Here is an 18,560-nt window from a genome sequence, read left to right as displayed (position 1 = left end):
TGCGCACCCGCACCCACAGTTTTAAGACAACTTTAATCACCTTTAATTGCATGCATGTTGTTTATTTCACGCTTTTAGATAAAAAAGGATCTACAGGTTAGTGTGATTGAAGAGCACGCGCTGTGATTACTACAAATAACCATAATCCAAAATTTACTGTGTGTGCTACTGGCTAACAGGTTAGACTATAAATTGTCAAAATACCACACAGCATGAGCTGTGAACTCTTTAACACAGCCTTGACACTATTGGCTACACTTACTACACACTCACTGCACATCAAATTAATGTTAAAGATAAAGATTTTGAATATGATGGGGTGGTTCTCCATTACTCTATATAACAAATGTGTGTGTATGTGTGTGCACTAACTTAACTATATTTTGGGGACAAATTTGTACCGAAAATATGGTTGAGCTAAACCTGACAAAATTTCCAAAAAAATCTCCCTTTTGGGTGATTTTGGGTGATTTTTGGATGTCTCATTTGTAAAACTGGTATAAAAATAAAGTAAACGTTTTTTTTTTTTATTGTAAAATTGCAGAAAGTTTTCTAAGGGCTAGGTTTAGGTGTAGGGATGGTGTAGGGCGATAGAATATGCAGTTTGTACAGTATAAAAACCATTACGCCTATGGGATGTCCCCACTTTTCACAAAAACAAACATGTGTGTGTGTGTGTGTGTGTGTGTGTGTGTGTGTGTGTGTGTGTGTGTGTGTGTGTGTGTGTGTGTGTGTGAGAAAGAGAGAGAGTGTATGATATTTAACATGCACTAACTTGGGTGGAGGTTTGATCTTCCTCCAGATCTGGCTTTTTGCACTCTTACGAAGAAAATTCTGAGGCAAGGCTTAATTGAAAAATCATGTTCGCTCTCTCGCTCTCGCTTAACCACAGGCAGAACCCATCACTTCTGCAAAAAACAGCCTCTTGCCTCTTTTCCTCTGTGAAATCCAAAGTGCTAAAGGAAGTTTAGTGCTATTTGCAGAGGCAATGGTTTGCAGCTGCAAGGCTGTATAATCAAATCAACTCCTGATCCATCTGACAAATATGAAAAGCAGAGTTGCATTTTGGAAAGACAAATCCATCCACAACACAGCACACAGAAAGCAACCAGAAGCAAGATGTAAGTGTCCAACGTGTGCTAGCATTTATTTTTAAGTGTGTTCTCATGACATTCAGGGATTGCCTAGGTGAATTCATTAAAAAGCTTGAATCAATCTTTGCTTAAACAATACCAGTGCATGCAGGATCTCATTCTTATTGTGTGTTTCTTGGCGAACTGATTTCATTGGCATCATTTACTACAATAAGTTACAGAATCAAAAAAATCATCCTTGTAAAAGTTCTGCTAATAAAGTTACTGCTGACTACCTGGCAAAGTTGAATGATTTTACTGAAAACAAAAGAAGGGCTACATTATCCAGCCAGGAAAACATTGACACAACTGTGCCTGCATTTTCCATGTTAAGAGACTTACCAAATGCAATCTGCAAACCACACATAGTTTGACAACAGTCTGAAGTTGTTAACTTCCATCACGTGGGCACCAGTGTTTTAAACAAATGCAATTATATAAATTTAAACCCCCTCAAAGCATCTTAGATTGAATAAGCAAGCAGAAGACAGCTGATGGTGCACATAAACAATCAACCTAAAAGCACTGTTATCTCTAAATGAAGTCACAACAACTGCAAATGGAACCAGTGGATGAAAAACAAATAGGCCTATACGACCTAACCTCTAAATGGATGTGCTTTTTTTTGCTGTGACACATAACACATTTAAACAATCAAAAAAACTCAAGAACAATAACAGTAATGAGACAATGTCTTCATTAGGTCTTAGAAACAGACTGTGGTTTTCCCAGTGTACTCCATAATTCTGTGGCCCACTGCCAGAGAATATCGTGAGTGATCAACACATCTGGGATCCTCATGTGAGCGCTAAGTATACATTTTTAACAACGTGCGCCTTGACAGAAGGTACTTTATGGTGTGTAAATATGATGGCAAGTCTGTCCATGGTCAGGAGCTCAAGTGTATTTGTGTTTATACTTTGCAGTGAGTCATAGATATTCTTAACTCATAATTGTGACACATCCGTTCTCTATAAACTAAGAATACATGCCCTCCAAGCTTAAGCTTTACAGGGGTCATTTCATGAGGAATCAAATTTACTTGACCTTTCCAGGAAGAGTTCAGTTTATTATGAAAACATACTAAACGAAACTAAACTGCACACGTCTTGTACTTCTGCAACATTAAAACATAAGACAAAATAACACATTTACAAATAATCAACTCCTGTTTGGTATTCAGACAAGTGACATAAGACGAAATCTGAAGGAATAGCCTACTATTATTTCTAATCAGAATAAACAATAAGATGGGCAAGACTTAAACTTTGCACTGCTGCTGACTGTGTAGCACACTCTGTACTTTCTCATAAAAGATCACAACATTATTTTTAACAAGATTCCTGATCAATTTCAGTCCTACCATCGCTATATGTGGACATTTTAAATCACAGATTATTTTGCGAACACACCACAGCAGCTAAAAACTATAGACCTGATATTCAATCCACAGGTTATAAGCAAATAAGTACAGCAAAAGTGTTGGATCTTATTTCACATGCAAATGTGGTTATCTAAATAGCCTGTTTATGGTGCAAAAAAAGGAAAACTCATGACATAAGGAGAAAAAAAAATACAATTAAGATAACCTCCTTAAAACATTTTTTTGCACTTCATTTAGACACCATAGGCCATGAATGACTATTGATTGCTCAAACACTATAACACATCGAAGTCTGTGATTAGTAAACCACATGTGTACATGCATGGCATTTTAAAATCTTCTTTACAAGTTTCTGAAAGGTTATGTAGGCAAAATCTTTTAATAGAGAAACTGAAAACAAAGGCACACACACCAACCTATGGCCTTGACCATTTACAAGCAAAATGCAAAAACCAGGTGCTTGTGTTACAGTACAGACAGAGGAGCGGTTTCTCAATCTTCTCTCAACAGTGAGGGCCACGCCTCAGGAGCCCCAGCTGCTCCTCATCCCAGTACAGGGGGGAAATTGAGGCCCCACACCGGTTCTCACTGCCTTAAACTGCAGTGCTGGGTCTCTAACAATGATGTCAGCCCCTGCACTTATCCAACAGGGTCAGCCATGACTCAGAGAGAATCTACAGGGATGTTCTTCTTTCGGACAACACTGGGACTGTGTGAGAGAAAGCTTAGAGAAAAAAAAAAAAAGGGGAACAGCAAGATCCAAGAATAATTTCTCATGAAATGTTCTCATTCGCTGCAATCATTAGATTTTTACCAATTTTCTGTAACTTTATTAAGCCTGTTATGTTTTTAGAACTTTGTAGGTACACTGAAAGGGAAAAAAAATTATTTGTACATGTTCAGATTTTACTCCACACAGCTCAGACTAGGATGTTCAACAGTAATATTTAAAAAGGTGAAAGGAACGCAAAGAAACTCAATGCTGTAAGTAGTGTCTCCATATAATTAAACAATGACAGCCTTTGTGAAGGAAATATGATAATATAATATATAAATATAATAAAATATACAATATTAATCAAGGGTAACACGAGAAGTACTGTTGGTAACAAGAATCCAGTCTCATTGGGATGTCATAGTAGTTTCCCCCTGCTTAGGCCAGAGCACGACTACAGCTGCTATTATCTTGTTCAGAGAGCTGATCCTTATTCTGATTAATGAGCAGTTGCTTCAGAAGGCCCTGACGGTTATGTCTGCTGAATGATGGGTACAGATGTTACTGTGCCAACCACGACAAAAGGGCATTCCCCCATTATGCATACCTCAATGACAAGTGTGTGTGAACAAACATTAAAGCAACTAAACATTTTAATAAATAAAAAATAATAATAAAAATAATAGCCAATTCAAAATATTATAAAAACATAAACAATACTAAAATAACACTGCACTCAATATTTCACTCAATATGCAAATATAATAATATTTAAATATGCATGCTTAGTCCTCTTATTTTCACTTTTAATTACCTATGTTATCATCTATGCTCCCTTTTAATGCTCTAAATTTACTATACATTTTTTATACTGTATATTGTACTACAGTGGTGACCGAGCGCCAACCTCCCGCTCTCTCTCGTGAGGCCAATAAGGAAGTGACTAAAACTGCAATTCATCGACTGGCCGCTTGAGGCTGGCTGCAAAAGGGAGTCAGTCCCATAGACTCCCCATGTTAAAATGCCCAACTTTACAGCAGGAAAAAACATGTTTACAGCCTGGTTCAAAAAATGATTTTGGTCTAAATAGCTAATTTTGCCCTTCATGACAACTGTGAGGGGGGTGAATTTTTTTATAACTCATCCGTTTAAATTATATTAAGACTTAAAGTTCTGCATAATTAAGGGCGTGGCCACTTGAGTGACAGGTGGATTGCCGCTGCTGACACTGCCGTCGTGCTTGGTGGGTGTGGCTTCAGCAACTAGCTCCCGCCTTTTTGCCCATTTTTGATTGTCCGGGAGAGTCACGCCGTGACGCGCTGCCAAGATGGCGACGGCCCGCTCTACACACTTTAGGCTTCAAAAACACACTTCAGGAGTCTACGGGTGACGTCCCGGACACTACGTCGATGTTTTTATACAGTCTATGGTGGTGACTAAATTCTCTTTTAACAATTAAAAACTACTGACATTACTTTTCTACCATCACAGTCTGGTTTTCTGGGACCATTAAGTCCGAGAAGTGAACCAGTTAATGCAAATAACAGTTTAAACATGATTTGAAGCAGACAAGGAATGAACTTTGAAAATGTATACATTACAACGGTCATCTGACTCAAGGACCACAGATGGATAGTGAGGTTAACCATAAACTTACTAGATTATACATCCTGTTCTGTAATCCACATCATGCACCTTCCACTGCAAAATATAACAGCCTATTGAAAGACAGCTTTGTTATGAAACATAAGAGCTATGATCAATGATGATGCCCCCCATCACTTTATTAGAAAAATGAAATTGGCCTATCCCTATTCTGTAGAAAACATCTGCATTTAGTTCACCCAAAAATTTACATTTGCTGAAAATTTGCTCACCCTCAGGCCATTGAAGATGTAAATGAGTTTGGAGAAATTTAGCATTACATCATTTGTTCACCAATTGATTCTCTGCAATGAAAGGGTGCTGTCAGAATGAGAGACCAAACAGCTGATAAAAACACCACAAAGCAATCAACACAATACTAGTCCATCAATTAATGTCTTATGAAACAAAAAGCTGCAGGTTTTTAACATACAAATCCATTATTAAGATTGGTTAATTTCAAGCCATTGCTTCCGAGTCTTCTACCAATTACTTGCTTAGAGATGCATCCATTCAAAACTCAGGATCGGTATTGGCTCTAATTAGGGATGGGCGTTTTCCGCAAATATTACATTCGAATATTTGAGCTCACAAAAAACGAATATTCGAATATTCGTTTATTTAAATTAAGTTTAATGAGACAAACGTTATTTTTCAGCAACATTTATTGTTTCTGTCATTTTGAACAAGCTTGAACATTACACATCGTGTTTTGTAGCTGAAAACCTTTGACAATGCGTGCAAACAAACAAAAGTACAGATTTAAAGCAAAAAAAAAAAAGTGAACAAAGAAAAAACGTAAAGCAGCCTGCAGCAATTAGGCTATTGTAGAACGTAGCCTACACTTAACTTTTAAACTGTCAGCAAATCCTTTTTGCTTTTTTTCTATTGTTTCAAATGTTCTTGTTAAGAAATACGGGCATGTAAACATGATCGGGGGGAAAGTCGGCTCCTTAGTCTGTTAACAATAAGGCCGGACGCAGAGAAAACGAGTTCTGACGGCACAGACGTTGGCGGGACTCACATATAACGGTGTGCTAAGCGAATAAGTTTTGTGAAGCGCTCCGTGTTTTCGTTTCACCACTGAATGGGATCCTCATCTTGTGGAATACATGGCTAAAGGTTTTTTTTCAAACCTGGGAGGTTTGTGCCGAGGGTCTAGGGCAGACGCGAGAAGAGGAGTTTTCACTGCGTTCTCAAAGTTAGCGGTGTTTATTCGTTGCTTGAGAGATGCCGCAACAATGTTCTTGAATTCGGTCACTTTCTGTGATTCTCCACAGCATATCTGAGGGTCATTCACATATCGCGTCTTTTGCATGCTCAAGTTCGTTATTTCCAATGTAGGAATGCAGTATGTGCGCTCATAATGGAAGCGCCGCGGTCGAGATGCACACGCGGTGCGACGCTCCGGTTTTTTCCAGGCGCGTCCGCACCGCATCGAGTTAAAAACATCTAAACTTTTCAAAATGCCGCAAGCGCACCGTAGGTCATGTGACAAGAACTAAACAGAGAGAGCGCATCATTGTTGCTTCGCAACGGCAGACGCCTCAGGAGCGCTTCTACCCGAGCGCTTTGGAAAGAAGGAGAAAGCGGCGCGCCTAGCATTTTCCACACGTATTTAGGCGTGATATGTGAACGGTCCCTTATTCTTTCATTAATTATATTTTGCTTGCATACATCTTCAAATATTCCATGGAGAATCACAGAAAGTGACCAAATTAGGTTTTATTGTGAATTTTTTTTTTTTTTTTTTTTTTGCGAAATTCGAATATCATTTTTATTTATCGAATAATTAGAGCAGAACGAATATTCGAATGTTCAACTATCCGTGCACACCCCTAGCTCTAATACTAGCATTTTGTGCCGGATCGAGTATCAGTCAGACAAGACCAATCCAAATCCGATATTGTGCGTATACTATTCTGTGTTAATGTTCAGCTCCATGAAAGGCACAAAAATATTATAAAGCACCAAAACGTTTTCGTGGACATATTTCAAGTGTTCTGAAGCTGTTCCATAGTTCAGTGTGAGGTACAGATTAATATAGAAGTCATTAAATACAGTTCACATAAACTCTTCTTTCCACTGTGGCTGTCTGTCATCCTCCATTCAGCAATCAAGCTGCAACAATGTTGTTAACTGAAAAGCGCATTATCATCATTGATGTGCACAGCTTTTCAATTAACACCGGCTGTGTAGTAACAGCTGCTCTATGTGAAATCACGCACCTGCTGGAATTTACCGCTGATTAGATAACCGGCTTTACTGACTAGATGCGCATTAGCTAATCACCGGCCAATATATATCAGTGCACCCCTACATTTTAGCCTGATGTAGCCTGGAGAGAATGGATATGTAAAAAGCATGCTGAACATTTAATGTCTTTGGCGTATAAAACAGACAGACATCACTGGGCCAGTTCCCTCCATTTTATTCTATACCACTCTCTAAGCCCTTCATTTTCTCACTCTCTCTGGTTAAAGATCTATGCTAATAGCTGCCAGCATTACCAAACCCATTAAACTCAGCTTTTAAAGGCCAAGCAGGAAATCATTAAAGCTCAAATTAAAGTTTCAAATTCAAACCAGGCAGTATGCTCTTATTATTATTTTGCTACTTTTTTATTTTATACTTTTAATATATATTAGCAATTTCTCAACCAAACTGACTTGGCAGCCTGCAAAAATTAAATATGGAAACAAATAGTGTAAAGATTAGCTTGAATTTGTTTCTTACCCGGTGTAAATTTAAAACAAGGTTTCATAATTCAAATGTAAGGGTAAGAGATTAATTCACTTGCATTTATAACCGTTTGGGTTTACAGTAATGCTCTTTGACAGGGCAGATCACAAATGTTTGTTGTCAGCCATATGCAGTACTTGCATTCACATTTTCTAATAAAAAGTATATGTGATAATGTAATTAATGATCTTGGATAACCATGTATAGTATGTATTTTAAATCAATATTTAAGGTAAACTTATTTGTAGGTAAAAGGTAAAGTGTATCTTAGGTCCTGTAACTGGTCAACTGTTCATTGATTTCTATTTATTAAATTCAAATACATACAGTGTTCAGTGTCGCACAAAATGTGACAATTTAAGTGTCATTGTATTTTAATGTTTTTGCTAGCCTATCCAGTTGAACCCATTGGATGCAGCACTGCTGCGTTGTTCATTCAAAATATTGCAGAAAAAGATAACAATGAATGCGAGGAAGATGTTTACATCAAAACTGAATCAAGCCGTTCACACAGAACGCATATTTATCACATTTTCTAGAGGGACATCTATCACCGTTGCACTCGCGTCTCACACAAGAGAGCCAAATGTTTAGAAAGCCATGTAAAATTAATGCAAGTTCAAAATTTAAAAAACATGTCTCAAGACATTATGGCGGTTTTCCCCACCTTACTGCATCTCAAGGTTTTAAATGAAGAAAGTACTTTACTTCTTTTTGTGATTAGTTTTCAGTCCTTTGTATTAAACTATACATGCACGATGCTGTTTTGTTTCTAATTGTTTAAGCAAATGTATTAATTATATAAGACTTATAAAAGCTTTGAAATTGAAATTAAGGCTTGCAAATTCAAATATAATTCGAATATTGATCATATTTAAGTAAAACATTTGAATGTACTTTTTCAGCCATTGTCATAGCCCTAATGCAAATTCTGTTTAAAATAATTTTAGATTGTCTACAGCATGTCACACCATATGCTGCTGAACCAAAACCAATTCAGGCCAAACGCATGAAAAAAACTAACTTGTTTTTGGCAGAACTAAATGCAAAAGTGAACCACAAAGGTCATAAAGCTGTGTCACTGATGGGGTTATATTAGATCAATGCAAATGAGACTGGATCATAAAATAATCCAGTGCAACGCAGCAAAGGCTCTTTTGTTGTGTTACTCATATACACTAACTCTGTACACAGAGCTGTGGCTCTTAAACTATAAAAACAACATTTTTAAATTGATACCTAACTTTAATCTAATTTCTACATTAGTACTATTTAGCATGCAAAATAATGTACACCCACATGCCGAGTCCGTGACATCATACGACTTTAGCCATCGGGAGTCACATTCAATTCTCTGATTTTGTGAGCTGCATCTCCCCAGGAGCGCGCTTCATGACCGCGCCTCCAGCTGGGAAGCATGTAGTGTATCAAGTAACGGGAGCGACCCGTCCTTTAGCCACAATGAAGGATAAACAGACCACTGGTACGCTTCGAAGCCTCACCCTGTTCCTATCTCACGGAATAAAAAGTTTAATACTTCAGTCCACGGTCTATTTTGCACACTTTTCACGTGTGAGTCAAAAAACATCATTCAATTGCTGGGACACGGGGGCGCGCATCCTGTCCGCTGTTATACTCAAGTAACCTTGCAATAAACTAAAGAAACCTTTACCAAACGAGAGCCGTTATGTTTAACTGCAACGCCAAGTAAAAAATAAAATAGTAACGTTAAATACTTAAAAACGATTCAATACTTTTCTTGGAGACAATTAAACAAACTGACAAAGACAAACCACCAACAGATCTGAGGAGAAACAGCTTTATCTCATTAACACTACAAAGTACTAAAGAGTATTTATCCACAAACCTATTTATGTTGTGTTTGTTGTTTTGTTAATTGCTGTCAACAAGACAAAACTCACTTGGGGAATTACGCACAAGCAAAACGATGTTTAAAAGGCGTGACGTTAACATCCAACGAACTGTACGCAAGCAAGTTAACTAATTTAACAACTTACCCGAGAGGTACTCGTCACTGATGTTTAGGAGTTATTTCCAAACTGTAGTTCGTGAATACAAAAGCGTCAACAAAGAACATCTCTTAAAAAATATCTTGACAAACATATGAGTTGAGTGAACGCAGGGAAACCGTGCGCGCGTCCGTATGTTATTCACGCTCACCAGCGCGCGCCTCCAACTTGCATTTGTCCTCAACAGCAGCAGCAACTAGCTTCCGGGCGACGTGAGTGTAATCCTTTCTTTTACTGTCTATGGTGTAATCTTAAAGGAATAGTTGATCCATCCAAAAAATAAAATAAAATAAAATCTATAATTATTTGCTCACCGTCATGACGTTTCAAACCTTTATTACTTCCTTTGGATATCCAACAGTCTCTCAGTTGAAAATGTACATTGGAAACCATAATAGATATAACAATTGTTCCCTTATCATCAGCCTTTCCATTATTCATTATTTTGAATGTATATACAAACTGCCAGATACATCATTGTGGTTTGCAACAAAATTCCCCACAATACAAATTCAGCAACAGCAATAAAAGCATCTTTGTATTCAGAGAGCTAAAGTTTGAAAGGACAATGATTGTTAGTTGGCGGAACATGAATTGAAAAAGCATACCAGCGTAATAAATTTGAAACCGGGAAAACATGTGGTTACCATGTATGAGACAATAGACCCATGAAGAGACAATAGACCCATGAAGAACTGAGACACTTGAACTGTTCCAACATTGGTTAGTATGGCTACTTGTCATTCACCAGGACCTGGAAACCTCACAGTGCATTGGCTCCAAGAAACCTCTGGAGAAGCCAGAGCTATAAATACATTGGTATTGAATTTCTCCATCCAGTTTATAAGTTAAACACTTGTGTTGGATTAAATTCTTATAACAAATTCATGCTTTGTAGGTGTCAGTTTTCTGCTCAACACCAGTCAAGTGTATGCTTTATGAGTGATTAAGATAAAATCTTAATTTAATAGTCAAGTTTACATATGAAGCATTTGATTTCACTAATAAAAGAACCACTTCAAATCTCATTGTGTGGAGAAAAATGAGGAACAAAAATGTGTTGAACCATCATTTCACATGCAGCAGAAGGGAAATTTGATTGCACATCCATTTGGTATTTTGATACATAGGAAACAGATGTGACCTTCGCCCTTTATGTCTTGATGTTGCATTTCAAATCTCATGCAAAGCTTACAGAACTTTATATGAAAATGGTGCATATATTTCATATGCATATTGCATGTTCTGTTCTAAGCAGTGTTGTTTACTAAAACTATATAGAACTATAACCAATAAATATTGTTATTTGGAAACTGAAAATTGAAATTAAAAAGTTGAAGAACTTGAAATGTTGCCTTGGTGATTATCTAAACTTAGTTTAAGCCGTAACAATAAAATTAGTGAAAGTGAAAGTGACATTCAGCCAAGTATGGTGACCCATACTCAGAATTTGTGCTCTGCGTTTAACCCATCCGAAATGCACACACACAGAGCAGTGAACACACACACACTGTGAGCACACACCCAGAGCAGTGGGCAGCCATTTATGCTGTGGCACCCAGGGAGCAGTTGGGGGTTCGATGCCTTGCTCAAGGGCACCTAAGTCGTGGTATTGAAGGTGGAGAGAGAACTGTACATGCACTCCCCCCACCCACAATTCCTGCCGGCCCAGGACTCAAACTCACAACCTTTCGATTGGGAGTCCGACTCTCTAACCATTAGGCCACGACTTCCCTAATTACAACCAAAACTGAAAAAAGACCATTTAAAGCTGTATACAATAATAAAAATCACTTAACAAAATTACTAAAAAAAAAAATGAAAAATGAAAAATATACAAATAAAAATATTAATAAATACTAAAAGAATAATACTTAAAAACACTGATTGTAATGTTCTTGTGAGGTTTAGAAAACAAAGGTGTGTTGAAAGAGAACAAACAAAACAACCTTCTGTCGAAATCAAATCGAAACTACAACCTTCTGAAATGAATAAATAAAAAGGATGTGTAAGGTCAGTTCTTGTTTTTCAGCCAAGAACTGATCAACAATGCTCTTTTGACTCAGGCTATTGTAATGCCACCAGTGTACCGATGTGGTCAAAGAGGTGCTGTTCATTGGTTACAGCCAGGAGTGTCTCAAATCCTGTTTCTATAAAAAGATATAAGAATGTAATGTGCAGACTAAGTGGCGTAAAAGCTTGAAAGAAAATTACCCAATTTAAGATTAAAACAAGCAAATGTTATGAAGAGGAGGATGCTATCGAACAGGGACAGCTGTGTTAATTATACAGCGGAAGACATCTTTATGCTCACCTTTGTGAATCTGAAGATAATTTTCAACTCTGACACCAAACAATATGTTAATGTTGTTTGATTAAATAATTTATTGTTTAAGCACATCATATGCCATGTTTAAGTTTCAGTAGATAAAGTGTAGTATAGGAAATAACTATAGAGCAACTTCTTGGAAAAGAGCTTTAATTTCATTTCATTTTTTCGTGGGTTAATGTATTAAAACACTCTGTACAGCCCAAGCTCTGGAGGTCTTTTTTGTTGTTGTTGTTGAGGCTGAGACAGAGAGCAAAGGATGGATGGTTCATGAGGGACAAGGAGGAACATATCTGAACAGAAAGGAATGAAGAATGCACACATGGAGAGTGAAATGAGATTGACAACAGCAGAACTTATTACATGGGTTGATGTTGATGAGTCTCTGGGTTAGAGGAAAGACCGTAAGCCATATTGTGAGCAACAGGAGGTCTATTTTGCCTACAACAATGAATCTCCATGCAGTACAGATTTATGGGAGCTAGGTGCTATTAGAGCAGACATAACTTGGAAGTGTGAAGAAAAAAGCTTAATAAAAATCCAAATGGACCCAGGTTATGCCATACTACAGTATCCAGATAATAGGGAAAATGTGTTTTTTGAGAGCAAAAATTATGAATCATAGGTTCAAGTTGACTGGAGGAATGTAAAGCTTGATTGCTGACCGGTTGGCAGTTTGAGTTCACACTCATCTCCCACTTTATGATCCATTAATTTCACATGGCACAAAGGCAGTTTTGGTGATTTTGGTTCTCTTTTGAAGAGAAAATAAGATAAAAACCCTAGTTTGAACTAGATCTTAAATTAAAACTCTTTATTTCACAGCTCCAAACTAAGCTAAACCTTCAGCTTGAAGAGTTTTCAAATAAGTTAAGACAAAGAAAGAAACATAATAGAATAGAAACACAGCAAAACATGTATGAAATTATGTAAAATAGTCCTGACACAAAGTATTACAACAGCCAATTTCCACATGAACAAAACAATGTCTCAGATGACTAAAATGACTGAATTTGTAATAAAACATGTCACATGATCTTTGTAATAATACAAAATTGATCGAATTGTATCTGTAAATGTTTTATGGTCATGCTGAGCGGTGTCAGATGTCTTTAGTCCCTGCTGAGACAAAGCCTGTGTTTACCTAAAAATAAGCAAAGGAAAAGAATACAAAGGCCTCAAATATGACTGCCATCCCCCACCCATTGAGTTAGACATCATAATAACATTATTGCTCAACTATAACATGCCCCTGGCTTATTGTGTTTATGTCAAATGGTCTCATCCTGTTTCTACTTTCCTATGACTCTCAGATATGCATTATTCAGTAAAGCCCATTGAGAGGATGAATACAAAAAGATCTCATCCTGTATGTGGCCTCCGGTTACTCTCACTAAATAATTTAAAGACATCCACCCACTCACTCATATAAACAGAAACATTACAGTAGGAGAGAGAGAAATGGGCCCAATAACAGAGCGAATGAGGGAGTGATGAGTTTGAAGATGTTGAAGGTATTGGTGATCTAATAACAGAACTAAAGCACATCCAACAAACCAAACCTAAAGGTGATTTCAAATGTAAGTTCCACATTTAAACTATAAGCAATTATATTGCTCATTCAGTCATATTTGGTAGCATGTTGAATGATAAATTATATATTGTACAATATTTACTGTATATTAAGAACAAGAAATTTAGCCCATGTATACAAGTCACCCATAGACCACCCGTTTTATTATCCAGAATTATACAACATTCCAATAAAGAAGTTTTGAAAAATTCTGTACATCAGCTCTCTGATGTAAGGTGGACCATAGGACTTTCTTGGTGGCTTCTAGTGGGTTTCTAGTTTAGTAACTCATAAATTGTTTGGCCAAACCTTCCTGTGGAGCTGGGCTTGATTTCAAACCTGCTTTTGATGAAAAGAGTCACCAGTCCACGGTATGCTTTTTAATCTTTTTACTTTGTGAAGGCTAGCAAGTAAATGTCTGGCAGAGGTAAACAGTATCTATCCTAAAGTAACCATCTATCCTTGTCACAAATACAATCACTTTACACTTTATCTAGGGCTTGGGACAAGAAACCACACCATTATCCAACATAAAATGCATTGGCAGTGAATTGGCAGTAAATCTGAATCTCCCTGGACATGATGTGTAGGATACAAGGATTCAGTTGCACGATTATCTAGATCTGGATTGAAGTACTGAAAGTAAGTGACAAAGGCGTGTGAGTGATCTGAGATTGCTGTGAAAGGTTGATTAGTTGGTGAGATCAAACATTTTAGACGCTGACACTTAAAGGCTTTCTTTTGTGTGTCCGTCTAATTGGAATGAGCTCATGGCCACTCGCAGCCAGTTGAATGCTCAACTAAGGGTCAGTCTTGGAAAAGGCCACTGGCTCTGGTTCAGTCGACGGAAGGGTAATTCTTTAGCCTAACCTTTTCTTTCTGCAACTTGAGACACAAACACTCATCAACTGACAATTTTGCCTGTGACTATAATTGAACTTGGCTGCTGATTTATGCTCCTGACCTTTTGAAATAACATAGAGAGGCATGAGAAGGAGGCAGTTGGACTGACAGAGAGAGAGGTGAAAGATTTACAATTAGCCAAAAATGCCAGTTCAGTTCACACAGTCTGTTCAGAATCTCCAGAAGGTTTCAAGCATTTGTACATCATATATGTTACAGGTTTAAGTGTTGGCAAACTAGGGGTAACATAAAAAGAGCTTTAGACCTAGTTTGCTAATTTAATTTCACGCTGTCGCATCCTCTTTGTGCCTCACACCAGTTTGATTATCATGGGTATCTAACAGTCCTTTGAGATCCATTCCCCATATCCTATGTGAAGCAACAAGTTTTAAAACAGTTACGATTTACAAATGATAATATTAGATGTGCCTGGGGTCCCAAGGTCAGCCTCATTTAGTTTTGGAAACAAAAACGAAATCCTCAACTTCTAGTGAAAAAACTTTTCATTTTTCCCCCCGTTTTGCCTTCTTTGAAAATCTATTGAGAAAAATGCAATAGTGATTCATGTAAAAAAATAAAATAAAAGTCATGCAATTTCAAACATTTGATGTTGATAAATGATAATATTGATAAATGTTTAAATAAATGTGAATGATTCTGTAACTGAATGAATGTTTGATCAATTTAATCTCTATCGCAATATGTCAAAACAGACTTCTGAGTGAAAGTGGAGTGAGAGTGAAACAAGCTCCTGAACTGTTCCTGTCATCAGTGTTACACATGAAATTAACCAATAGATAAAAAATAAAAACAAAAGTCCATGCAAGGAGTTTAATAATGAGCAATCTCCATTTCCTCTCAAACATTTCATTCACATTCACCCAGTATAAAGACATAAGTACTGAGGTGCACAGTAAATACTTCCTTTTCTGTAAAATATATAAAAGAATTAGCTTGTTTTGATTTTAAATATTGTTTTTATCAGGATACAAATGTGCACAATGTAATATGATGAATATATTTTTAATGTAGTACCAAATGCAGTTGTATGCAAAACATTTTCCCGACCCCAGTTTACATCTCTTATATCATGCAGAGAGCGCAATTAAATTCCAACCCAATACAAAATAATCATGTACAGTTTCTGTATGAAAATAGAAAAAGATATTAAATGCCATATACTTAATATGCAACAATATAATCATCAATTTTTGAAAAACAAAATTGTACAAAATGGTAGAAACAATCAAGGACTACTTACAGCAATTACATGATTCTAACTTACAGAAAATCAGTGTGATGAATGCTGTCTATACTATATTTTTTTCTAACCATCCACTGACTATAGAACATCTATCTGCATTCATTCAGTTTATTATAAAAAACGCTGGAAAATATTGATGATAATATTACTATAACATTATAGTATTGCACTCTTTATCCATAACGATAACTATAATCAGAGCAAATGGAAGCAATGAGTCTTCTAGAGTTTTTGGCCACTATTGCCGGTTTTTGAATGTGCTAATTACTAAATTAATTTTAGTGCACTTTGGACTGCATTTATAAAACTATGTTATGGATATAAATAACATTGAGGAACTGTGTCCACCTCAACTTTGCATGTTGTGTTATGACAGAATGTAACTAAGCAATTACGAGGGTAGATTAGTTAATAAGCACTTCATCCGGTAGATATACTCACAATATGAGTAAGCTTTCAGAACTGATATGGACTTAAGGTGCAGAATACTTTGTATGTGCATGAAGAAACACATGTAACACTTTCTGACATTTGTGCAACAAAAAGCACACCACACGGCACAATAAAAGAATCATTCATTGTAAGAGTAATACAGGATAATATTCATATTCAGATATGATTCAAAATGATTGTAAGCAAGCGAACAAACTCACAAAGTAAAATAACACTTTTTTGAATATATTTTCATCTGTACAGATTGTTGATAGCTTGATAAAAATAAATAGATTTGTCTTTTTTGATTGCATTTTGTGATGAGATGATACATTATCTGATTGCTACTCTGAAAAGCTCAAACCGCATATGAGATATATACATGTATTTAAAAAAAGCTCTTGAATGAAGGGAGTCATTTTAAAGCAATAACTATGGAAACTGACTACTGAAGTCACTGCACTTAAGATTAAAGTTGCTGGAGAGTTTTTCACACAAAATATTCTTAAATCTTTGCCCCAGTTTAGCTTCTTCTTAACTGCATCATTTGGGAAAAGCAGCCTATATTCCACTGCAAAAAATATCAAATAAAAATAAAAATATGATTTTGTATTGCAGTTCTACCACAATGAAATAAATGGTTTCTCCCACCTCTAAAACTGATAATAATGCTTTCCTTTTAACATTTCTTACAAAAATATTTCTTTGTGATTAAAAGCACAGTGTTATGTCACTGATTCAGCTGCTACCTCACCAGTCCAATTCATTGCTTTAATACATCAAGGCCTCTTACCTTTCTCTCATTGGTAATACTGCAGAAAATGAGAAGTGCAAGCTTTTAATTCTTTCTTGTCGCTGTTGGCACAATGCCACTGTGTTCTGAGAAAGTCCAACAGAACTCAAGCATTTGCTGGTGCAGAGAAACTTTAGAAAATTATTAAGTCTATACAGACTTTTTGATTTATAGCTATTTCTGTAATGTCTGAGCTTTACTTGATATACATTATGCATTCATATCTCATTGATAAACAACTTAGCTACTTCATCCATCAACAGGCCATAGAAGTTTTGAAAATTATTCTTAATATGTGGCATGAAGTCCATCTTCCTGCTTATGATCTTCTGTGTTTGTTTACATTATGTATTGCAGTAAGGTCCCAGAGTTTGCTTTGACAGTGTCCAAGATCAGACTCTCTCCACGCGACTGGGGTCATATACATCTGAAGACAAACACAAGTTATATTAGCCATTTTTCATGCAAAACCACAACAAGAGAATGGACATGTCAAGGACCATCAATATACTATATGTCTATCAGAAAAGCAGATTGTTAATATTAGTTTAGTCTTAACTTTTTTTAATATAATATAATATAATATAATATAATATAATATAATATAATATAATATAATATAATATAATATAATATAATATAATATAATATAATATAATATAATATAATATAATATAATATAATATAATATAATATAATATAATATAATATAATATTTATTATTTGCTTATTTGTCAAGGCAAAAAGTATGGGAAATCAGACCATGCTTCCCTCTTGTGGTGAAAAACCACATTGCTCATTGCTCTTAAATATTAAAACAAGTTATTGTGGCTTGGCAGATCATAATGCTACAGAATATGTAATAATAATAATAATAATAATAATAATAATAACAAAATCAATTCCTATTTTCACTAGAAGTTGAGTATCTGTCCATTTTTTCTGTTATGCAATACAATACTTTGCTGAAGGTGACCTCTCCTAGGCCACTAGATAGAGTGGACTTCACACAATGTCAATATCACAAAGGCATATAAAACAACGGTCAAAGCCAAAAATGGCTAAATATTTAGCTGTTAATGTTGCACATTTGACCATTTTATCCACAAATCACTGTTTAGGAAACTAGCAAGAATTGCACAAATACTGCAGATAAAGGGACAGACGCAGATATGGGATAGCCTTTGCCTATTTTCTTGCAGACTACTTTTTACAGGAAGACGAGTTAATGTTATTCCATTGAATAGTACTTGAAAAATGTCTCCCACTTAGTTGGAGTTTTAATATACTTTATAGTGTTCAAATCTGGACTCTGACCAGGACAAAACATGAGCCTGATGGACTTGTATTTGCAGTGTGGGCAGGATAAATTTTTTTGTTGTTGTTGTTGAAAAATAACATCTGATCGTTCCTCTTTAGATAACAACTTTTCAATGCCATTCTGTATTATTCTTTCACACTCCATAGCATCTTTTGAGTTTTCACAGTGAAGCAGCTCACCAGTACCAGCATCTTCCTCCATGCTTCACTGTGGCACTGTAGATGCGTTCCTTGTTGTATTTGTCACCAGATCTTCAAAGCTACTGGTCTGGTGAATAATCATGCAAGTCATGTTTTA

General features: G+C 36.2%; 2 protein-coding genes across 2 annotated transcripts in view; both read right to left on the bottom strand.

Moving 5' to 3' along the window:
- The window catches only part of svila (supervillin a), a 93,422-nt gene extending 83,625 nt beyond the window's left edge, over positions 1 to 9,797 (bottom strand). The window contains exon 1 of the mRNA XM_059530910.1: positions 9,637 to 9,797. The gene's annotated coding sequence lies outside the window, so the exon portion shown is untranslated. The remainder of the gene's footprint in view (positions 1 to 9,636) is intronic.
- Positions 9,798 to 18,396: 8,599 nt separating this feature from the next.
- The window catches only part of jcada (junctional cadherin 5 associated a), a 16,810-nt gene continuing 16,646 nt past the window's right edge, over positions 18,397 to 18,560 (bottom strand). Inside the window, exon 4 of the mRNA XM_059530185.1 lies at positions 18,397 to 18,412. Within this exon, the coding sequence (XP_059386168.1) occupies positions 18,397 to 18,412 (16 nt within the window). The remainder of the gene's footprint in view (positions 18,413 to 18,560) is intronic.

The sequence above is a fragment of the Carassius carassius genome, chromosome 39 (genome assembly GCF_963082965.1).
Source record: "Carassius carassius chromosome 39, fCarCar2.1, whole genome shotgun sequence".
Lineage (NCBI taxonomy): Eukaryota > Metazoa > Chordata > Actinopteri > Cypriniformes > Cyprinidae > Carassius > Carassius carassius.
Note: the sequence above shows the minus strand (reverse complement) of the source record. Positions and strands in the feature narration are given on the sequence as shown.